Source organism: Oryzias melastigma, linkage group LG13 (genome assembly GCF_002922805.2).
Source record: "Oryzias melastigma strain HK-1 linkage group LG13, ASM292280v2, whole genome shotgun sequence".
Taxonomy (NCBI): Eukaryota; Metazoa; Chordata; class Actinopteri; order Beloniformes; family Adrianichthyidae; genus Oryzias; species Oryzias melastigma.
The window spans coordinates 3,337,115-3,358,878 of record NC_050524.1 but is presented as its reverse complement, the minus strand read 5'-3'; the positions used below and the strand labels follow the sequence as shown (position 1 = coordinate 3,358,878).

At 40.1% G+C, this 21,764-nt stretch overlaps 4 protein-coding genes and 1 long non-coding RNA gene across 7 annotated transcripts; 1 reads left to right on the top strand and 4 right to left on the bottom strand.

Moving 5' to 3' along the window:
- Positions 1–1,707: 1,707 nt before the first annotated feature.
- LOC112149782 (claudin j) lies at positions 1,708–5,888 on the bottom strand. 2 transcript variants are annotated; one of them, XM_024277718.2, is made up of 2 exons: positions 5,750–5,888; positions 1,708–2,627 (listed from the first exon to the last, which is right to left on the bottom strand). In XM_024277718.2, the coding sequence occupies exon 2, from the start codon at positions 2,617–2,619 to the stop codon at positions 1,987–1,989; it is 633 nt and encodes a 210-aa protein (XP_024133486.2). In that variant the 5' UTR covers positions 2,620–2,627; positions 5,750–5,888; the 3' UTR covers positions 1,708–1,986. The 2 variants fall into 2 exon arrangements, with proteins under 2 accessions (XP_024133486.2, XP_024133487.2); XM_024277719.2 differs by lacking the exon at positions 5,750–5,888 and adding an exon at positions 5,021–5,137.
- Positions 5,763–21,748, top strand: LOC118599486. 2 transcript variants are annotated; one of them, XR_004948863.1, is made up of 3 exons: positions 5,769–5,900; positions 19,819–19,933; positions 20,019–21,748. It is a non-coding gene; the product is annotated as an uncharacterized LOC118599486 (long non-coding RNA). The 2 variants fall into 2 exon arrangements; XR_004948864.1 differs by lacking the exon at positions 19,819–19,933 and having other exon boundaries at positions 5,763–5,900.
- On the bottom strand, positions 9,448–11,052 carry cldne (claudin e). The gene has a single exon (XM_024277713.2). The coding sequence runs from the start codon at positions 10,994–10,996 to the stop codon at positions 10,325–10,327; it is 672 nt and encodes a 223-aa protein (XP_024133481.1). The 5' UTR covers positions 10,997–11,052; the 3' UTR covers positions 9,448–10,324.
- LOC112149770 (claudin-4) lies at positions 12,441–13,659 on the bottom strand. The gene has a single exon (XM_024277702.2). It carries the CDS (start codon positions 13,541–13,543, stop codon positions 12,797–12,799), a length of 747 nt encoding a protein of 248 aa, XP_024133470.1. The 5' UTR covers positions 13,544–13,659; the 3' UTR covers positions 12,441–12,796.
- Positions 18,340–19,522, bottom strand: LOC112149773 (claudin-4-like). The gene has a single exon (XM_024277709.2). The coding sequence runs from the start codon at positions 19,508–19,510 to the stop codon at positions 18,875–18,877; it is 636 nt and encodes a 211-aa protein (XP_024133477.2). The 5' UTR covers positions 19,511–19,522; the 3' UTR covers positions 18,340–18,874.
- Positions 21,749–21,764: the final 16 nt, after the last annotated feature.

Here is a 21,764-nt window from a genome sequence, read left to right as displayed (position 1 = left end):
GACAGAAAGACAGGAATGGACAAATAAGAAAATAACTGTTTTTACCCGTAAATGTTATAAATTCTGTCCTGAATGACTTTTTCAGTAAGGGATAAAGAGATAAAAGTGCCAATCCATAATCTTTGCCGGTTGGACTCTGGGTCGATGACGTCTGGGATGTTTGGGATACACTTGGACCATAACTGTATAAACTCAACTCAATGATAAAGTATCGCTCCAGGTACAGCACCAGGTGGTGGAGGGACGATGAACTGTCTAGAATGCAGAAAGTAATCTATTTATTTAAAGCTGAAAATATGATTGAGATTGGCTGAGAAGAAGGCAGGTATTGGTTCAAAGTGAAGGCCTGATCAATGATGAGAACAGAGTGACATTATCCAACGTACATCTTCCTTATTGAAATTACACCAATGCTTCACAATAAGATAAAAAAGTGAAAAAAGATTAACTGGCCTTTAGAGTCATCTTTAATTAATTAATTACGATGATGCAGTTTTTAGCCAAAATCAAAAAACCCTCATTGATTTTTCTAGGACATAGTTTCTGCAGAGCGGCAGGAGTTCATCAAAAATTCCCCTCTGAGTTATGGGTGAGACTGTTGATGTGGAGTAGGCCTGCCTTCATTTCCCATCATCCTTGTGCTTATTCACGCTCCTGCTAGCTTATAGCCTCTCACACCTCCAAGCTAACATTAGTGGTGGAACCAAGATGGCGAGTAACATCGATGCTATCCAGCTGTACAGTTTTGATCCAGATTCCAGGTCAGACGAGGAAAACAAAGGCGTTCATGGCTCTACTTGTCTGGAAGAAGATCCATCAGAATGGAGTGGAGGAGGAAGCTAGTCATGGCCCATCGACTGCAGTGGCTATGTCACTGCTACAAGCCTTTTCTAACAACTTTTTTTCATCTTATCCTGATTTACAACTATTTGATTAAAGAATGACTCAGAAATGCAGTTATAATCTTATTTTTCTTTTTATATCTCCTCCATCTTGAGAAAAATACCACAAGATTAACAATGCATGTAAGAACACAAGAACGAATCAAGTCAGTTAACAGAAAAGACACCAGGTGTCAGTGTTTGACTAAAGATGATTGAGATCAGGACGTTTCTGTTCTGTTCTGTTCTGTTCTGGTCTTAAAATAATGTGTTTGTGGGAATAAAACTTTTTTTCTCAACAAACATTTGACATTTACATTAATGTTTGCTATCAAGGCTGTAAAGGTTTTATTGGAGGATTTTAAAGTAATTTTGTAACACAGAGGATTAACGTCTCAGCATGATGACACATGAATCCCACACAGAATGGACTTGATAAATTAATGATGACATGATTTCCACTCAGACTGTGACACAGGAAGTCACAGTGTTGACTAAAGTCCAAGCTGGACTCTTTCTGGGAAGAATGTTGCACTAAACATCAGAAACCTTCAGGCACTTCCTGTCACGATTAAACCAGAATTCTGACCTCTGATCTTTAGCCTAAAAAAAAACCTGTCCCGGTGCTCGCTTTCAAATGAACTTTGTTTTGGAAACTTTACATTCTCACCTGATCTAAAGTTATTTCCAGCGTTTGTTTATGCAGCAGACTGATCGAGCAAAACCTGCTTCACCTCAGACTGTTGGTCTCTGAGACACGTGATCAGTTCCGGTCTAACTGGTTCTCACAGCTTTTTCAAAAGTAAATAAGAACGAATCACAAAAGAAAATTTAAAAAGGAAGGCTTTATTGCCAAAATGTGACATTTTCTTCAAAAATGTGCCCTATATGACTTTAAAAAAACACTGAAATGTTGGTTTTGTTTGAGTATTTCAGCAGCAAAGAGGCCTCATGGTAGAACGTCCGTCCTAATACTGGCAGATGGGTTTGAGTCCACTGACAGGACCCATTACACTGTAAAGTGAGTTTTCAGACCGCTCCACCACAGGAAGGGGAACCCTAAGGCACTTGAAATGAAAAAAACAAATTCAGGTGATTCCATGTTTCAGCGTAATTGATGGCTTTCCGTCTCCCTGCCTTCCGTTCGGTGCAGGGATATCGGCCAAAACCAGACGTTCTGGTTCACAGGCCAGCTGGTACACAGAAAGCGCCAGCCTGCCGCCAGCGCTACGACCGCAACAAAGCCGATGTAAAGACACGCCCCCAGCTCCACTTTCCGAGTTCCTCCCACCGGAGCGGCGTGGTCGTCCCGTACGATGAGGTCCACCGTCCAGCAGACGGGAATGAAGCAGAGGAGCGCGGCGATGAGGATCACCACGCCTGACAGCACAGAGAACCTCGCCATGGTTCGCTCCTTGAAGACCAGCTTGGCACACCAGCCTGTGAAGCTGAAGATGACCAGCCCGGCGGAGCATGTGATGACGGCGGCGAGGGCCACAGAGGACGGCCCCTCAAAGTCTGGGCTCAAAGGCACGAGGAAGTCATAGGACCTACAGGATCTGTCTCCTCCCCCTTTCCTCAAACACCTCATGAACGTGCCCTCCCACACGCTCTGAGTAGTGCCGTTGACGGTGACCGTTGTAACTCGCCACATGGGTGTGACATACATGGCCAGCACCAGGATCCAGCCAATCACAGCCAGAGCGCAGCCAACCATCTGCATCCTGATAGACACCATGGTTGGATCTGAAAGACAGGAGAACGTTGAATTCAAACCTGCAGATGTTCTGCAAACAGAGGAGATGTTTGTACTTCCCTTACAAAACAATAATATATCTCTCAATATACTCAGCCACAACATGTTGACAATATGTTCTCTACATGGAAGTAATATATTTTTCTTTCAGTAGTGCTACCAGGATTAAGAAGTAGAGTCTGGTGGACTCAACTACAGTCAGATACAACAGCAGAACCGTAGGAGAGTGAGGAGAACCAAGACTGTCTCTGAAAACGGAGTCAGGACCTGCAGACTACAAGATGGCGTCTGATATCGTCGGCCGGAAGCAGATACAACTTTAGGTGGAACCAGATGTTTTTTTTCCCCCTGTTTAACTATTGACTGTATATAGAAAACCAGATTGAGCAAGTATGACATCACCCATTTGCCCTTTCTTCCGGCTCCAGCCAAATGAATTTAATTCAGTTGCCATTTTCCACAATACGGACGTCACCATGTTGGAACCAGACGACAGAGATTGGTCCAAGTCGGTCTGAGCTTTTCTTCTGTCATGATCAGATCTTTGGTTTCATTCTACAATTCAGACTTTTTTTTTCAACAAAAGCTTGAACTTTGAGAGTTTAAACAAGAGAGAAATATTTTAAAATGTTCACGTCCATCTGAGAAAAGTGTAGAGAACGTAACTCATGAGATAAAAGACAGGAACATGGTACATGAATCCAAGTGGGATTTTGGTTTGCACTAAAAACACGCCAAGAAGCCAAAATCTCATAGACTTCTACAGAGAAATAAAAGTGTACTTCTCTGTCATTTTATTGTCAGAATAATCATTCTTGATCTGATAGCTTTTTTCTTAACATTATCTTAATAATCACCATTTTCTTTCCATGAAAAATATATTTTTATTGCAAGTTATTCAAGTTATAAACTAACCAATAAGATGCCTTAATAAAAGTAAGTGGAGCCATTTTTCTTCTTTTTTTCTCTTTATTTTTATTTTTTTCTGAAAAGAAAGGAAAAAAAGAGGGAAAAAAGTGGGTGGGGCCCACTGGCTCCGAAGTCCAATGTTTAAAACGTTTAACTGACAGATTTGGTGTAGCCCACTTTCAAGTGGTAGGAGTGTGGCCTTGCAACAATTGGTAACATTGCCATAGAAACGCTGACTTAGACCAACTCTGACCAATCACTGTTTACTAATTTCATCTGGCAAAGAAAAATGACGACTGAATCGGGTTTATTATGTTGGAGCCAGAAGTATGTCGAATTTTTTTGGTCACGCTACAGTCACCCAGTCCAGTTCTCATATACAGTCAACAATTAAATCAAAAGTGGGTCACATTGCCCTTAACTACCTTGTGGTTTATTTTGAAGGTTTGAATGAAAGTTAGTCACATTGGCACTTGATTAACACGGATGTTTTCTATTATTTTTGCTTTTCTGTTATAAGTTTTTCTTATATCTTTTTTTTGTATAAATGATTACAAGTCTTCCAATCTTGAAACAACAAATACACAAGATGTCATGAATCATAACAAAAATATAAAGAAATAGTCACGAATGGAAAGGAAATAAAAGAGATACAGAAGTTGCACACTTTTAGCTGGTTTAATTTCTGGAATAATTAGGTTTTTTCTTTTACTTTATCCTGTATCACTTTTAAAATGATTTTTTAAAGCAAATTGTTCAGAATTTTTACAATAATTTTTAAACCCTTTCAAATTGACATTTAAAAAGCTTTCAGAATTGTAAAACCTATTGATAAAGCTTAAAAATGTGAATGAATAGTAAGGTCACCGGTAAATAATAAAGTTTTAATGGGCAGGATATGCTTAAAACAGGACAAAAACGGTAAGTTATTGTCGCTTTCAATAACACTAACAAAATAATTCAGAATTGTAATCAATTTTTCTTAAAGCTTACAACCAGAAAAAACATAACTGCGACGGTCACCAGTTAAAATAAAAAAAAAATTCGAGCCAATTGGGAGGATTTCTGGTTCCAGCCGACAATGTCTGCTGCCAGGTCCTCCCAGAGAAATCTGCTTTATCTTTTAGCTGCACCCTGTAGGAGGCGCCGCAGTGAATCTTCTTGTTCTATCTGATGCTCCTCACTCACACCATCCACCCTTAAGTCCTTCTCTACATCCATGAACCTCATTTTACCTCAGCATCCTTTAACCAACATCGCCACTGTTCCTCATCTTAACGTGTTCAAGTCATCCCTGTCCTCTCTGATTTATCTCCAGAACATCTGCCGTGAACTGTTCCTCTGATGGATTTGATCCTGATCTTATCCATTTTGGTTGCTACCAAAGAGAACCTCATCATCTCTGCCTCCTGTCAGTCACCACGTCAAACCAAAAACCTAGGTTAACATGTAAAAACAAACATAGAAACATCACCTCCTGAACCTGTGCGTTGAACCTCTGTCCCTGAAGACGTTTCGCAATACTGAAGTATTTCTAAAGCTGCTGCTCTCACTAAAGTACAAAGAATTAATGACTGACTACAAGTACGTGTTTGTAATCCAGACGTACTTTGTCCATGTCTGGATTTATTGTCATGTTAACAAACATGGATGTAAAGAATTTTACTATGTCAGAAAAAAAGAAAAAAGATTTATTTTTAACAAAAAATTAAATCAATGTTTTTTTCTAAAAACAATTTAGAAAGAAGTGAAAGATTATTATGTCTTTCTACTATTTTTTATTTTATTTACTGTTTAACCTTTATTTGAACATTTTTCACTTTCATTTGTAAAATAAAACAAGCTTTTACATCACATTCACACCCTTTGGTAAATAAAACTGTCAGTTTGACATTTTTATTTTATATTTATTAATAATGGCAACATCTATTTCCATTAAAATAAGATTATTTTTATTTTATTTTACAAATATAGCGTCAAACTTTTCATCTCTAAACTTCTTATGATGTAAAATCTTTACTATTGTCTTGAACCCTTCGTTTGGCGTCTCCAGGCATTTTTATTGCCTTCAAATAAGTCATATTTACGGTTTTATTGAAGTAAAACCAGTCAACTTAGAAAAAAAATGAATGGGGTAAAAGCCGTTGCCATAGAAACCGTCAGCATTTTGAAAAAGAACCGCCACAAGGCTCGTTTCTCTTACCTCACTGCGCAGTCTTTCCCAGACACCGGAAGACGTGGTTCTGGCGGTTTGGGAGTCACGTGTACCGAAACCGACGAATCATGTGAGAGTGAGTCAGAAACTGAGGAAGCGGGACGGAATGTACGTCTGAACGTCATCAAAGACGACATACGTGAGTTGTTTTTTCTGTTCAATGTTTTACTTTGAAACAATTAAAGCGCTTTTAGTGGAAGAAAGCAGATAATGAATTGACTTCAAACTAAAAGTACTTTAATTAAACATAAAAAAGTAGTTATTTCATTGGTTGAGTTTTGTAACTGAATAAACACAGATCTATTACATTTTATTAACATTTACCTTTAGATATTTTCAGGTTAATCATATTAATTTAATCTAGAAGTAGAGCGTCAGCAACAAATCATATTGTGGATAATTAAAATTCAGCACCCAAAGCATCAAGGAAATAATTTTATTTATAGATGAGATAAGCAAATTCAATGCTTTGCTAAAAAATTTTTCCGACTTTAAACAATTTTTATTTAATTTATCTGAATGAATCAGCCCTAGGTTTCATTCAAACCCTTAGATAAAAGTAGTCAATTTAAGTGTACTACAAGTATTCTTAGTTTATGCCAAAACTATATTGCAAACTTAAAATGTTCCAATTTATTCTAAAAAAGTAGTCAGATAGTATACTTCCTACACTACACATATATGGTTGATAATAGACTTGCTATACTAATACTCAAGTATACTTAATGCAGAAAACTTAAAGGAAAAATCTGAATCTTACTGTCGTCTCTGAAACACTGAAGTCCAGTCACACAATAATAAACAGTTTCCACAAGTTTTTTGGTTTTCTGTAGGGCTGGGCAATACTGAGCATTTGAGTATTGATCTGTAACATCAGGAAGGTCCAGGGTGATCCACGAATCTTATTACAAGAAAGACATAACATTTCACTAAAGATTTGGAGTTTGGTTTTAATTATCACCTTTATGTTCAGATTTACCTTAAACTCATCATTATCATGTACAGATTAGGTAAAAAAATCCACAAAAACTTAGCCAGTTTGTTGGATCATCTTTAAAAGTGCCATACTTTTAAAATGAGCCTAAACTAAATCTCTGAAGTTTACATAGAAAGTTCACATAAGGCCACACCCAGACCCAGAAATGGTTGAGAAACAATGTGGTTTCTTCCTCAATTCCACAGACTTGTCCACCTGAGCTTCAGTAAATACACCTCTCCAAACATTCTAGCTTGCACCGCCCAGTGCCCAGGTGAAGTCACTGCAAGCATGCATTTACACAACGTTCAGACATGACAAACACCCAAACCGGTTACAACAGATATGACATAATTACAGTGATTCATGAAACTATTTCTGAACAGAAACTACAGGCAAAATAAACAATGGTTTTATAAAAATGGTTAGAGTAGAACCCTCTTGAAGGAGATGAATGTTGTGGGATGATTTTTCTGTTGCTCCTTAACTATAAAGTTGTACATTTTACTCGGCTCTGCTGCTCTCACATGGGTTTGAAAATGATTTATCTGATGAGTTGAGTCTTTTTTATGATTATTTACCCACATTATTTTTGACATTTGTTACGTATCTTAGAAGCAGCTAGCTGAACAATTCAAGCACATAAAAAAGATGGACATTTGTGATGTCAAAACTAAACGTCTGTGTGCTGCGAAAACGTGATCACTAATGAGGAAAATTAAAGACTCAGTAGTTTTTCTGTTGTTCTAAAGGAATTTAATGAATAGAAAAATGTCTTTCTGCAATTTTAGATGAGAAAAAAATAAAAAATAGATTGGTACAGAAAGCCTTTCCTCACAGAATGTCCATCATTTGTTTCTGCTGAATCCCTCAGGACGTCTGTCTAACCCAGAGGTCTGCAACCTGTGGCTCTTTTACTTCTCCATTGTTGCTCTCTGGTCAAAGAAAAATAAAGTTTTTAGTTTTGAAAATGAACTGTAAAGTAAAAAGTAAGTAAAGAAAAAAGGAAGCATACTCACACTTAAGTCGACTCATTCAACTCTTGAAGGAGAAGTTATTACTTCACGAGGCACCTGACAACGCTAGCCTTAAATCTCCAACAATCCATGAATCCTTCTTTTATCAACATCAAACAAAAATATTTTAACAAATTTCTAAACTCCTTTTACCACAGAAAATCAATTTGAGGTCAAGTAAAAATTCATATTTATACGCTAAATTAAGTTATAACCAGACAGATTTTCTATTTTTTAATAAATTCAAAAGTAAAAGTTTGAAAATACGGTAAGGAACATTTAGTTAGCTTTGATTTTAATTTAATTTGTTAGATTTATAAATTTCTGGCTGGGTTGTACCTCAAACGGTAAATACATGTTTTTTTTAATTACTGCTGACATTACACTCTAAAATGTGCTGCGTTAAAATGATCTTATGTAACCCAGGATGTCTTTTATTTTAAGAGGAAGTAAGTTGGACCTCTGTGAAAAGTTCAAAACAATTTCATGTTTAAAAAAAAAAAATAAAATCTAATTTCTCTTTATGTTTATGTGTTATCAATGCAAAAAAATCTAAATTTCTTTAATTTTTCAAAATAGAAACAACATAAATACAAATCTGTGTCTTATTTTTCTAAAGGGTGAAGGAAGACTTCGTGGCTCCTACTGGGTTGTTGTCGCTGAGAAATTGACCCGAATGGCTCTTTAAGTGTTGCTGGTTGCAGACTCCTCAAGTAAACTTTTAACTCAGCACCTGTTGACCTGGTTCTGTGACTGGAGCAATCACAGAATCTTTACCAAATATTATTTTGTTGTCATCATTAGAGCCGATTAAAGTGTACGTTTAAATAAAAAAGCTGACGTCTCTTAAAGAAATCCTGGTTGGCAGGTTACCCCAGAAAAGGACTATAACCTGCTTGTTTACATTAAATGTACCTGTTGTTGAGCAAAACACCACAAAGGTGTTTGAAACCGGTATAACCAAAGAGCCTCCCCACACTGACTTTGTTTTCACCTACTTTCTGTTCACCCCCTGTTCGGACCTGCTATTCTTGTCCTGACCGGTAAAACTGTCTGATTTACATCCAAACACCTGATCAAAGATGGCCGCTGAAACATAGGTTTCATGCGAACCTGCTGAAACTGACAAACTAGTTTGTGTTCAGCTGAGACTCCCGTGAGAGTTGAATTACCAAACTGGTTTCGGGGCTTTTTCTCTGTCTGGAATGTGGAAGAAAGCGACAGGAGAACGGCGGGGAGTGTTCCCTTTTTTGATATCGTCATCGTGATGATGAGAGAAAAAATTCATTGGGCACCAAAGAGAAATGATTAAAAAGCTCAGATAAAGTCATAAACTTTCTTGTTTTTCAATCACAAATAGTTAAAAATAACAATAAAAACGTTTTTCTGCTGTCAGAATGACGGGGCAGAAATAACAGTGTCTTGGTGAAGGCTGAAACAATTTCTTTAATAGATGACACAAGTACATTTTCTGAGTCTTTAAATAATTCTAAGTCAATTGTGCTCTTGACCTATAACTAACAATGTTTTTTATTTTTCCTTTAAAACTTTTCGTTTGTCCTCTGTTGTATAACCTTAGCTTCATTTTTTAATTATATTTTTATAAATCTTACTTTGGTGGCTACAATAACTAAAGTAAATATACATGATCTAATTGTCATTTAAGTCTTTTAAAGCTCTTTAAAAGAAAAAGCAAGAACTCCAAGTATTGTTTATTTGTATTTGTTTATTTACACTCACATTTGAATATTTTACAGATTATTTTGTCTAAATTGCAACTGAGATTCATTACATGCAAAAGCAGATGTTTTTCAATTCTTTTCCTACAAAAAAGGTGTGAACCCATGCAGACACATTCCAGCATGTCAGTCTAAAACCTTTACATGTTGTCAAAGTAATTTCCTTGTTTAGAAAAAAAACAAAATCCCCACTGGTCGTAGAACAGGTAGAACCGCTAAGGCCGGTTGGAAGCAGCTTTTGCTCCTGGAACATTGTTTTCCTTTCTTTCTTCCAGTTGGAGGGGTTTGTCAAGCTGTTTGTTTAGTTTACTGTGACAGACAGAAGCATTTTAAAACACAAAGAACAAATCAGAATCTGAACTCATGTAAGGATGTTTAGCCAATGCAGACACTCCATGTAACAAATACAGGAAATCTGCCATTTTTGGGAGATCTAGTTACATGGAATTCAAATGAAGTTTAAAAAGACATCATTAAAAATATGTACAGACGATATAACCAAACAAAAGTTGCACAGTGTAGCTGAAGAAAAGCTACCTAATAATTTGACAGTATTCTAGTGCACATATTTCTACTCCTCTATTGCAATGATCACAAAGAGATGCGATACAGGTGTGTCAACACAACAGGTGGCTTTAATGCAGGTTCTCCAACTCGGCTGGATTTATGATCACTTGGAGATTATCCAGAAGTTTTTGGCTTCAGATGTACATTTCTCTCCAGGCTCTGGGTTCTCAGGAGAACCAGTTTTACACAGTTCATCAGTCGTTTGACCGGCAGTGCTGCCAGAACTCAAACTGAAGAGTTTTTAGAAAAAACGTCCTTGAATCTCTCAGACGTAGGCTCGGCTGGCATCGTAGGACTTCTGTGAGATGTAGGATTTGGGTGCTCCTTGGGACCTGGGTGCACCGTAATTGACTGGATACTCTGGGCTTTCGTTCTTGGGTGGGCATGAGCTGCAGAGAAGGGCCCCGCCCAGGATGAGGAGAGCAGCAGTGCCCCAGCCTACGTAGAGAGCAGCCCCCAGCTCCCTCCTCTGAGCGTTGGTCATGATGGGGTTGTAGAAGTCCCTGATGATGGTGTTAGCAGACCAGCACACTGGGATGAGGACAAGAACGCCAGCACAGATGAAGACAACCCCTGCGGCGATGACCACTCTAGCTTTGCCACGCTCCTCCGAGATGAAGTTGGTGCACTTCCCCCCAGCGACGGAAAGGATGACTCCCAAAACGGACACGATGATAGCGATGACCACGAGGGCCCTAGCGGCTTGCAGATCTTGCGGCAGCGCCAGCAAGGAGTCGTAGATCTTACACTGCATCTGACCTGTGCTCTGCATCACGCAGTTCATCCACAAGCCCTCCCAGATGATCTGCGCCGTGACGATGTTGGCTCCAATGAAGGCGGTCACTTTCCACATGGGGAGGGCGCACACCAAGATGGTCCCCATGAAGCCGATGATGCCGAGGACAAAGCCCAGCATCTGACGTCCCATTGACACCATGATGAATCTTCAGAAGGCAATCAAGTCAAACAAGCAAGTCGGGTCAGCTTGAAGAGGTGAGTGAAGGCTGCTGCTCACCGACTCGGTTTTAAGGTCTTGGTCAGGGGCGGAGTCAGGGAAGCCTTTCCCTTTTGACCCGAGCTTGTGTACCCGTCCAACCAGATTCTTCTCATTATTTCAGGGCAGACGAGCCAGTTTCGATGAGATGAACGGCTTTCCTGATTTAAACCTAAACTGATGCTGGCCTCTGATTGGATCTGCTTTTGGAAAGTTGCGTCTTGTCACAGTTTTGGGGGCCGAAACAAAACACAGACAGAGGGAGGAGTTTCACCGGAAGTCAAGAAGACTCCTTTTATGGGGCGGTTTCCTGCCTTTCAAAAGCAGGAAACATTTTCACAGTTTTATCTTCAAATTGTAGCGACTGACCCCTTACTCTCTGATTAATCTACAAGTGAACAGAGGAAGCACAAGCAAATGATCGACTTAAATGAGCTGAAAAGCTGTATATAAACAAAAGAAAAAAAACGTTGACACAGTTGTTGAGGAGAAAAATTGGGACAATCTGTTCAGACAGAATTCAAATTAAAGTCTGCTCAGACTAGCTGATAGAAGAAGTTTCCATCCATCATCCATTTATCATCAGACCTCTGACTTTTCCAGAAGTCTCCTACTCATCATTTTCTATACAACATCTGGTTGGGGGTTTAATTCCAGGACTGGCAATCATGGAGTTCTTGGGCGACAAACTATTTTAGGTCAACCAAACCCAGAAAATTATTGTTTTTACTAAACAGTAGAAAGATCTGTATAGAAAGAAAAAAGGTTAATTAATATTTTATGAACAATGTATTTATTCTATTTATTTAAATGGGAAAAACCCCAAAAGTTGCCTTTTATTACATTTTTAAGCATTTCTATTTATTTTACTCCATGAGTTGTGATGAGTTGTGTAATAAATGCACATGCATATATAAATACGTTCACATGATTGATTGATCGATTGATTTCGTTTATTTCAAGCAATGTCAGCAGAAAACTAAAGGAAAGAGAAAATAAAAAAATACATAGATCTAGTTCAAATTTTTATTTATAAATTGAGAAAATAAAATAAATATATGGTATCATCTTGGCATACACACATGATAAATTAAATCCATTCATTTTGATCATTGTCAAATGTTTAATTAATTTTTTATATGTATAAAAAACTATTATTTACATCAATGCAGTTTATCTGCTCTGTTCAAAAATGCGTGTCTTGTTTTTTATTAAATAGAGTACAGTTGGGTCACAATAAATCTTAACAAGTTTTTAAGAGGCATTTCTTCTTTTCACTCAGAATTATTCTGGTTGTGGTTGAAAGTCTTCACCAACACATGTGAATCACATTTTTTTTTTGAAGTTTGAAGTTTTTTGAATAAATCCACACAAAAGGTGAAACTTCTCACAGTCATCCTTTTATTGACATTTAAATATTTAAAAAGTCCTTTGTAGATACAGTAGAAAAGCAGCACTTCTTACACAACATGGTCTGTGTTCAAGGAAATGGACATGAAAATATGAAAGCCGGTCATTACACACATTTTTCCTGTTTGCACATTTTCTAAGATGCAACATTTTTTAAAATTTTCAAGAGTTTAGAACTAAATAACAAGAACAGGGACAGGTTTCTACAGACTGCAATCACAGTGACATAATGTCAATACCAGTTATTAGAATCAGAAAATAAGTTGTGGGATGATACACTTCGGTTCCCAAACCATCGTGGCTGGAATACAGTTTTTGAGCGAGTCCTTCCTTCTAGATGTACTGTCGAGGAGAGTATGCGGTTGGAGCAGGGTTGGGCTTGACTGGTACGTACGTCCCTGATGCGGTGTACGGCTGGCTGGACGCAGGGGCATACACTGGCGTGTAGACGGAGCGGTTCATGTACGGAGCATACGGGTACATTTGTGTTCCTGGGTTCTTCTGGTAGAAGGTACTTTGAGGAGGACAGGAAGTGGTCAAGACTATCCCTCCGACCAGCAGACATACAGCAGAGCACCAGCCGATGTAGATGGCAGCTCCCAGCTCCCGCTTCTGAGTAGCAACAGTCAAAGGGTTCTGAAAGTCAGAGATGGTGACGGCCGCAGACCAGCACACTGGAATCAGGATCAGAACCGCAGCCAGAATGATGAGGCAGCCACAAATGATCACCGTGTTGGCTTTGGAAGCGTCTCTTTCTAAACAGCTGGTGCACTTGGCTCCGACAAACGAGATAACGAAGCCGATGAAGGCGAAGATGAGGCAGGCGATGACCAGGGCTCGGGCGGTCTGCAGATCCGGCGTCAGGCTCATCAATGACTCATTCAGCTTACACTGCATCTGCCCGGTGCTCTGCATCACACAGTTCATCCACAGACCGTCCCACACGATCTGTCCCGTCACAATGTTGGCCCCAATGTAGGAGGTGACTCTCCACATAGGGATCCCAGAGCACACAGCCGCCAGGACGAAGCCCACGAAGCTGAGGATCTGACCCGTCGTCTCCTTGCCGACCCTCCCCATGGTGAAGAGGCTTTTGTCGGCGGCAGAGTCCCTGTGGATCGACGCTGCTCTCTGAGCTGTTGCTTGTGGAAGAATGAGAAGCAGGAGGGCTGTCTTGTTGTCAGGTGAGTTCCTCTGGTCAAACAGGATTCCCTTCTCTCTCAGAGGAAGGAGTGGCACACTCCTTAAAACAATGTCCCTCTCTGGCTTCAGGGCTTAAGAACAACCTTTCAAATGCAGATTGTTGATAAGAGCTCCTCCACTCTCCTGAAACTACCTTCGGGGGAACAAAAGTTTCTGATTCCATTATCTCCCTAAATCTCATATTTTGACACAATTTAGGTTTTTGTTTGTTTGACACGATTTCCTCACATTTACTCACTTTTTACTCTTTTTGTTTACAGACATCTTCTGTCATCAGCTCTATTATTAGATCAGCTCAGTTTCCAGGTTACTGATCGCTTCTTGTTTTTCCTCATTGTTGTTGTTCTGTCTCGCTCACTCTGTTGTTTTGAATGTTTTTTTTTTTTTACTTTAAACTTACAGGAAGTTACTCATCTGTTTTTGAGAACATTATTGAACCCTGATGAAACTGGTCAGAATAATTTGTGGAACTTTTGCGGCAAACATTTGAAGCTTGATTTACTGCTGAGGGAAAATGAACTTGAAGAAGAATGAACCTGGCATCTGAATTCTGCTAAAAAGTTTGTTCATTTTAGGAATAAAAAAAGAAGATCCTCTTGGCATTTTAACCCAATCAAACCCAGTCAAAGCTGGAAGCATCCCAGTTCTCTGGTAGCCCACAGCTTTTATAGACATGCAAATATGGCTTCCGCTATTTGTAAGTCAATTCTATAGCTGTCAGGCCTTACTTCCACTGTTGTCTGCCATGTAGGCAACGGGGAATCTCCCCCAACATTACTATGTTATGGCAGCATCAAGATCAGCTAACAATCTGTCCTCTAGCAACAGAAATGAAACAGAAAACTTCTTAATTGTCTAAAGTTTCAATAGAAACAGCTTTCAGCAGAAGAAAAAACCCCAAAGTGAGCTCATGATGTGAATGACTAGAGTAGAAAAAGGAACTATCGGTACCCCCTGCACCCATCAAGGGGAAGGTCCACCCATTCATCTTCTAAACCTGCTCTCAGGAATATTCAGGGTCATTGGAGCCTGTTCTAGTTCAGTGAAGGTGAAGTACCACTGAAAAGGTTTGTAGAGGGCCACATAACCACACACACCTGTAGGTATAATTTAGAATCCCCAATTAACCCATGAAGCATGTTTTTGGACTGTGAGAGGAACACCAGGAACACAACATGAGCAAACTCCAAAAGGACCCAGCTGGGATTCAAACCAGTACCTTCATTCATACCACTCATTCATACCACTCATTCATTCACCTGTGAGGTGAATGAATGAGTGAATGAATGAATGAATGAACAAAATGGTTTATTTCAAGCAATCGGGAATAATACATGAAACAAATAACATCACATCGAATCACAAGTAGATCACTTGAAAGGGAGTGGGAGGAAGCAAACTTATCTCTATTAATGTGCTGTCCTAGGCATGTTTACATTAAAAGTGGGGTCATCTGGACCCTACAAGACAATGTGCTGAACTTTTTTTTAAGGATCGTTTTATCTTTACTGGTGTCCGTGGCAGAAGAAAACCCTGTCCACCTTTATTATAGGAGGGATAAGGGTAAGTAATACAGTACAACAGGGATAATGCTAGGGTGGGGTCATCTGGACAACATAACAGTCTTTGTTCTGTTTGATGATTCCACACTGAACACGAACCACAGAAAGAAGAGAAAATCACTGATAAGAAAGATGAGATTATCTCCAAGTAGTTCAATGTGTCAAAGAGCTGCAGAAGTTTAAGTGTAGGAAGCATTGACTGTGAAACAATACTGGACTTCTCGAGCCACGACTTTCACCGTCACTTCCTGAAACGGCTACCGCCATATTGCAAACGTCTGCAACCCATCTTCAGCAATTGGTCTGAGTCATAGCTGAGTCATGGAATCTATAAGAAGTACTGTTGCCAATCTGGAGTGAGTATATTGTGAGTTCCCACCTCTTTCCACGCCTCGACCACAAGACCACGGATGTAAACAGCTTCCACTTTAATAACGGCAACTCGAGAGAATTGTACAAGTCTTTGTTGAAGCCTTTGAGGGAGAACCATTCCAACATTTGATTCTGTCAGCGGTCCTTTGGGATTTACTTACATTTATTAATTTTTGTCGAGATAAAAGGAGCATTTGGGTGACGCTGCTGCAGAGTGGTGAGCCCCCCCCTCGCACGCTGACATTAAATGACTGAGAAATAACTGTCTGTTTCTCAATGTAAGTCAATAGGACTTTGGCCTTCTTGCAACACAGTGGTACTTCCTATATGGAACACGGAAGTAAGGGGTTTGGTCAGTCCAGTTCTTATATACAGTTAATGGTAGGAAGCGACCCACTATTTAGTTGTAGAAAAAAAATTCCTTCACTTTTCCTTTTTCCAACTTGAAATTGTATGACTTTTCCTAAAAGTCATTGGAAAAGTTTTTGTTAATGTTTACATGTGGCCTGTGCACCACCTACAGTAAAAAGATTGTCTTATTTTTGACCCGTGAATTCTATAAGAATTTGAGCAGTAGAAAACTTCAAAGGGAACACTCAAACTCTAATTCACAGACACAAACAAACACACACCTGATCCACTGGAGGCTGCAGGTAAGTTGGTCAAAAGCAAAAGGTTCCAGTTCTTTCCCTGAAAGAAGAACAGAAAGACACGAGCTGTTTTAGAAAAACATCTGCAAAGACCACTCTCACGTTTGACATGTCTAAAGTCCGGCCTGTGGGCTGAATGCGGCCCGCGTTCAAATCTCCACCGGTCCGCCTCCGAGCACTTTCTAAGAACTACAGTTTTTGGATTGTGATGCATTACGTTTTAAACCTGAGGCGGCATAATCTTCAACAAGAAGAATGGATTTTTTAGTTTACTGTGAACATTTAATTGCGAGTAACAAGTAACCCAGACTTAATGTTAACACATTTTTGCTTTTCCCGACAGAAATTTTCATCATTTATTTCCTGGTTTTCAAATATGAAGTTCACTGTAATTTTAGTAAAACATATTTATTTGTATTTATGTTCTACGTATAAAATTGAAAAGTATCCCAACCAAAAAAATAATTTGCATTATATAAACTTTTGACTTGAAATGTAATACTTTCACCTCACCAAATCGGGGCTCCTTAGCGAAAAAGTTCAGCCCCTCCCTGGGCTAAAGAGTTTAAAGTTTTTCAGTCAAACCAACATTTTGTGGTTTTGTTGCGCTATGAAAAAATTACTTTCATAATTCACTTTCTTAAACATATAAAATAATTAACTGTTAAGGAAATTCCAGGTTGTTGACAGTTTGTTCCATTTAAATTTATTAATAAAGAAGTAATTATCTCACACTTGTGCAATAGCAATAGTAACAAAATGATATAGTGAAAAATGAATATAAATGAGTTTAATTTATAAGTAACAGGTTGGATCATTGTGCACAAACAGATTTTAGATTAAAAATTCAGTTTAGCTGTTTTATTTGAGGGCTTTGGTAGGGGGTGGGGGGCATATTGAAGTCTATGGGATTTTGGCTTTTGGGATCCAGTAGGTACTTCCTGTTTGGAACACCAGGGAGGCGGAGTCACTCAGTCCAGATCTCATATACAGTCAATGTCCGTAAGACCTCAGAATGATAAGATCACACAAGCAGTCACCACCTTCCTGTTTGTGGCTGCAAACTACAATGTGAACAATAACTGATCATGGGCACCATGTGGCACCATCGTCTCTGTTAAACCAGACCGGGCTTCATCTCAGAACACCGGGGAACCACCAAATGAGAACACTGGATTTAGTCCCAGTGCATAACGGCGCAAAGGAAGCAGATAAGAACAATTTGAACTTTTTGGAAACATCAGCTCTGGAGTAACGGAGTGTCTTTATGAAAATTCAAGACCCTCAAAGCATCCTGGAGCTAAATGTGCCGCCTCGTGTCCTAAGATTTGGTCTCAGCTGCTTTCAGTTTTGAATTATTTCTATGAACATTTTGATATTTCTGTCCACGTCAGAACAAGAATCTAACTTTGCTTCGGCACAAATGTCTTCAGATCTTATCTAGAAGTTGATCCTAATGTTTAGACTTTAACGAGTCACAAGTTTTCCCCTAAACTTGAATATTTTTGAATTTTATGATACAAACAGGCTCATTTGATGTGAAAAAAACAAAAAAAAGGTTAAAATTATGACTCCTCCACCCCCACCGTGCTTTACAATTCCGTTGTTTAGCTTAGTTTGGACAGGCCTCCTTTTTCTTCCATGAAGCAAATTAAAAAAAGTTTCGCAATTTATAAAACTTTTCAAACTGAAAGCGTCATGACAGAAGACGCCTGCTTTGTTTCTTTCCAGGATTACTTAAGTTCAAATTCCGACCTCTTCCTCTTTTGAGTTTCACTGTAAAACACATCAACGCTGTAATTCGGAAAGCGGTTTCCCGGAAAATTGTCCTCCTTTCGTCACAATTTCAGAACTTTCTTTGTCGTCTGTGTTTCACTTTTTTTAAAATGAGAGTTTTTAAAAAATGAAGGGCTTCCCATCACAATAAAAGCCGTTTTTCAGCTGAGACAGAAGGAAAAGCTCTGCTGATGTGAAGTTCCCACCTCCATGTTGCACAGAAACTGGAGTGTAAACAAGCGGGCGGCACACCTGCCATCAGCTGATCTGACGACTCGCCCTTTTCCTGCTGACTCTTACAAAAACAAACTTCTCCTTTGCCATGTTTGACTTCAGTTTAATTCACAGTTGCAAAGTACAGAGGCATAAAACAACAAAAAAATTACATTAGAGTTTTTAAAAACTTGATTCCATGAAGAATACATTAGAGGCGTACACTGATTTCCTGCGTTCAAAGGTCATGACCCTCAAGCAACGGTTCCAGCTTCCCACGAGGATCGGAAAGACAAACTTTTCGTCTTCATTTCCAGGAATCTCTGGAAAACAACTAAAAGTGCAAAATCTCAAGCAAATGAAATCAAAGTGACTAAACTAGACTTTTTGGCCAAAGAAAATCAGTATAAAGAACATTCTTAACATCAGGCACTAAAACACAAGTAAAAAGGTTTCCACAACGAGTGCGGGGAGCTCCCTGGATGGATTTCACTACTGTGAAAATAAAATTCAGTCTCTGTTTCTGCGTTTTGACCGAAAGAAAGCAACAATTTTCATACAGAATTTCAGCGTCTGAAGGATGAAGCTTCAGCGCATTTGGAGGATCGTTTCTTCAGAGTCCGTACAGGAACCTCTCAGACATATTCCCTGGATGTGGAGGCGGACTTCACTGGCGTGAACTTGGGCACGTATCGGGGCTGTTCGTATTTAGGCGGGAAGTTCCAGCACAGAAGCACCCCTCCCATCAGCAGCAGCGCCGCGGCGGCCCAGCCGATGTACAGAGCAGCCCCCATCTCGAACCTCTGAGCTTCAAACATCATGGGGTTGTAGAAGTCGTTGATCACCGAATTGGCGGACCAAGAGACGGGGATGAGGCAGAGGACGCCCGACAGGATGAACATCACCCCCGCCACGATGGAGGCCTTGGATTTGGACTTCTCGTGCTCGATGCAGTTTGTGCACTTCCCACCAGCGATGGAGAAAACCAGCCCGAAGATCCCCAGCAGGATGGAGATAATTATCATGGCGCGAGCCGCCTGCAGGTCCTGCGGCAGAGCCAGCACCGAGTCGTAGACTTTGCACTGCATCTGCCCCGTGCTCTGCACCACGCAGTTCATCCACATGCCCTGCCAGACGGTCTGAGCCGTGATGATGTTGGCCCCCACAAAGGCGGAGACCTTCCACATGGGCAAGGCGCACACTATCACGTCCAGCAGCCAGCCCCCCACGGCCAGCAGCATGCCGCTGATCTGAATCCCCTGAGAAACCATCGCGCAGGCTCGAACGCTCGAACAGGTGACAGAAACTACCGTACTACTGCAGTTTATAGTCCGGCGTGGGACATGAGGGGGAACCGCTCCCATTGGCCGACAAAAGTTTACACACAAACAAAGATGCCGTGTCCTTTAGCTGTGCTGACGGCCAGAAACGAGAGCTTCAAGGTCACAACCCAGAAGGTTCACAGTCCTGAAGGTACAACACAGTTATGTAAACTCCCCTCAGAAACATGCAGACACAGTCTTTAAAGCAGAGCAGAAGAAAGATCTGAACTGAAGTTTCCTGTCCACGTCAACCGCAGGATGACTCGTCTTGAAGAGCAGCAGCTCCGCCAACCGCCTTCCAGATGACACTCCAATCAAACCCAAGAAGAAAAACAAACTTCCTCAAAGGGACTGAAAACAGCCAAATATCAAGTTGGAAAAATTTTTGTGATAAAATATCTTGATAAGAAACAAGTTATGACACAAACTGGATGCTGTTGTCTTTTTCTAACTGCAGGGGGCATTCTTGCTGAAGGGATCAGCCAAAGCAGCCAAAGCAGTGGTGGAGAGATGATATTGAGAAGAAAACCAAAACGGCCTGGATGCATGTGGCGCAAGACCGCCAAAAATTGAGAAGTTTGTGGAGGCTACCCGCCAGCAGTGGCGTGACAGGCAGAAATGATGATGATGATGTTAAAGAAAGATTAAAAAAAGGTGCAGCAGAAAGATAAAGAAGGATTTCAGTTTTCAGAATGCCATGCATGATACATACAGTAATGTTGTCTTGCCATTACATGATATTGGAAACACTTCCAGAGTTATCAGTCGGAATGAAAACATGATGAATCTATTGATTTGATCGGTAAAGAAGCTGCAGTTATGACTTGTTATTTGACAAAACTGACACTTTCACTGACATAAAAACTTGCTTTTGGAGCTTGAACTGACCATTTGGAGCTACAGTACCAACTTGCATTTTGAGAAAGTGACTTGCTTTTGTGGGTTGCCTACCATGTTTTGCAGTTTGTACTAATTGATTTGAGAAACGCCTGAGGAGTTCTGCAAACTTCAATACTGTTGTGAGAAATGTACTAAATCAATTGAGAAAAACTGTAAAAAAAAAAAAAAAAAGAGCTGGAGAAAATTTAGTTTTTTTTTAGTTTGCAGCAAATCAACAATATTTATTGGATAAATTGTTCTGAATTTAATTTTAGAAAAATGGAACTATTGCATGAATTATTATGCAGTTTCACTGCCATGCAGGAAGTAGCACTGCAGCCTTCCTCGCCTCTAGAGGGCGAGTCAGCTTTGGTTCTGAACCCTTCTTGTTTCCGCTTGTCCTCTCCACCCAACACATTCTCACTTCCAAGTTGTCACATATCTACATTTGGTTAAGGACCCCTCCACTTCACTTTATGATGTTTTGGGTCTCTACAAATAATCGTTTTTTGACGTACTGGCTGTTTCCATTAAATCATGGGTCCCCAACCTCTGGGCCGCAAACCAGAACCGTTCCAGTACAGCGACGCGTAGTGCACAGGTACCCAAACCGGATACCAGTATCCTAAACCTAAACTGACACCGGACCAGATGTGGTACCAGACCTGAACTGGTATTAGACACGGTACCGGGTGCGAACCGGAGGCAAACCAGAACCAGGTTAAGGTTAAGGTACCGGTGTCCTAACCCGACACTGGACCTGGACCGGTACCAGACGTGATACCAGGAGCGAAGTACCAAAAGCAAACCAGTACCTGGTCATGATAAGTGTACTGTTATCCTAACTCGACACCGGACCCGATGCAGTACTGAACCTGAACTGGTGCCGGGCACAAACCAGATGTAGTACTGAACATGTGGCAGTACCAGGTTAAGGTTAGGATACTTGGTTAGGATACCGGTACCGGTGTTGCGGACCCTTGATTTTACGTACAGCCTGCACGTCAAAAAAAGACGAGTTGGGGACGTCTAAAACGTCAAAAGGTGACGCAGAGGATTTCTTAACCAAACGTCAATATGCGACAACCTGGGAGTGAGAATGTGTTGCTCCTCCAACAAAGGGCAAAAATTCCTTCCTTATTTTGGCCTTTATTCAGTCATTTCTTCCCTTTGTCTGATCATGTTTGCAGTTTTACTGTTTAGTGTAACGTTGTTGTTTCCTTTTACTCAAGCGGTTTTTGTTTTGTGTTGTTAAATTGAGCAACATAATGCTTTTGGTAATAAAACCTCTCATTCATAAGCACATTATTAGAGATTGTATCAA

Excerpts from the sequence above, each read along its gene's own strand:
- LOC112149782 (XM_024277718.2), bottom strand. The coding sequence starts at position 2,619 with ATGGTGTCTATCAGGATGCAGATGGTTGGCTGCGCTCTGGCTGTGATT.
- cldne (XM_024277713.2), bottom strand. The coding sequence starts at position 10,996 with ATGGTGTCAATGGGACGTCAGATGCTGGGCTTTGTCCTCGGCATCATC.
- LOC112149770 (XM_024277702.2), bottom strand. The coding sequence starts at position 13,543 with ATGGGGAGGGTCGGCAAGGAGACGACGGGTCAGATCCTCAGCTTCGTG.
- LOC112149773 (XM_024277709.2), bottom strand. The coding sequence starts at position 19,510 with ATGGTTTCTCAGGGGATTCAGATCAGCGGCATGCTGCTGGCCGTGGGG.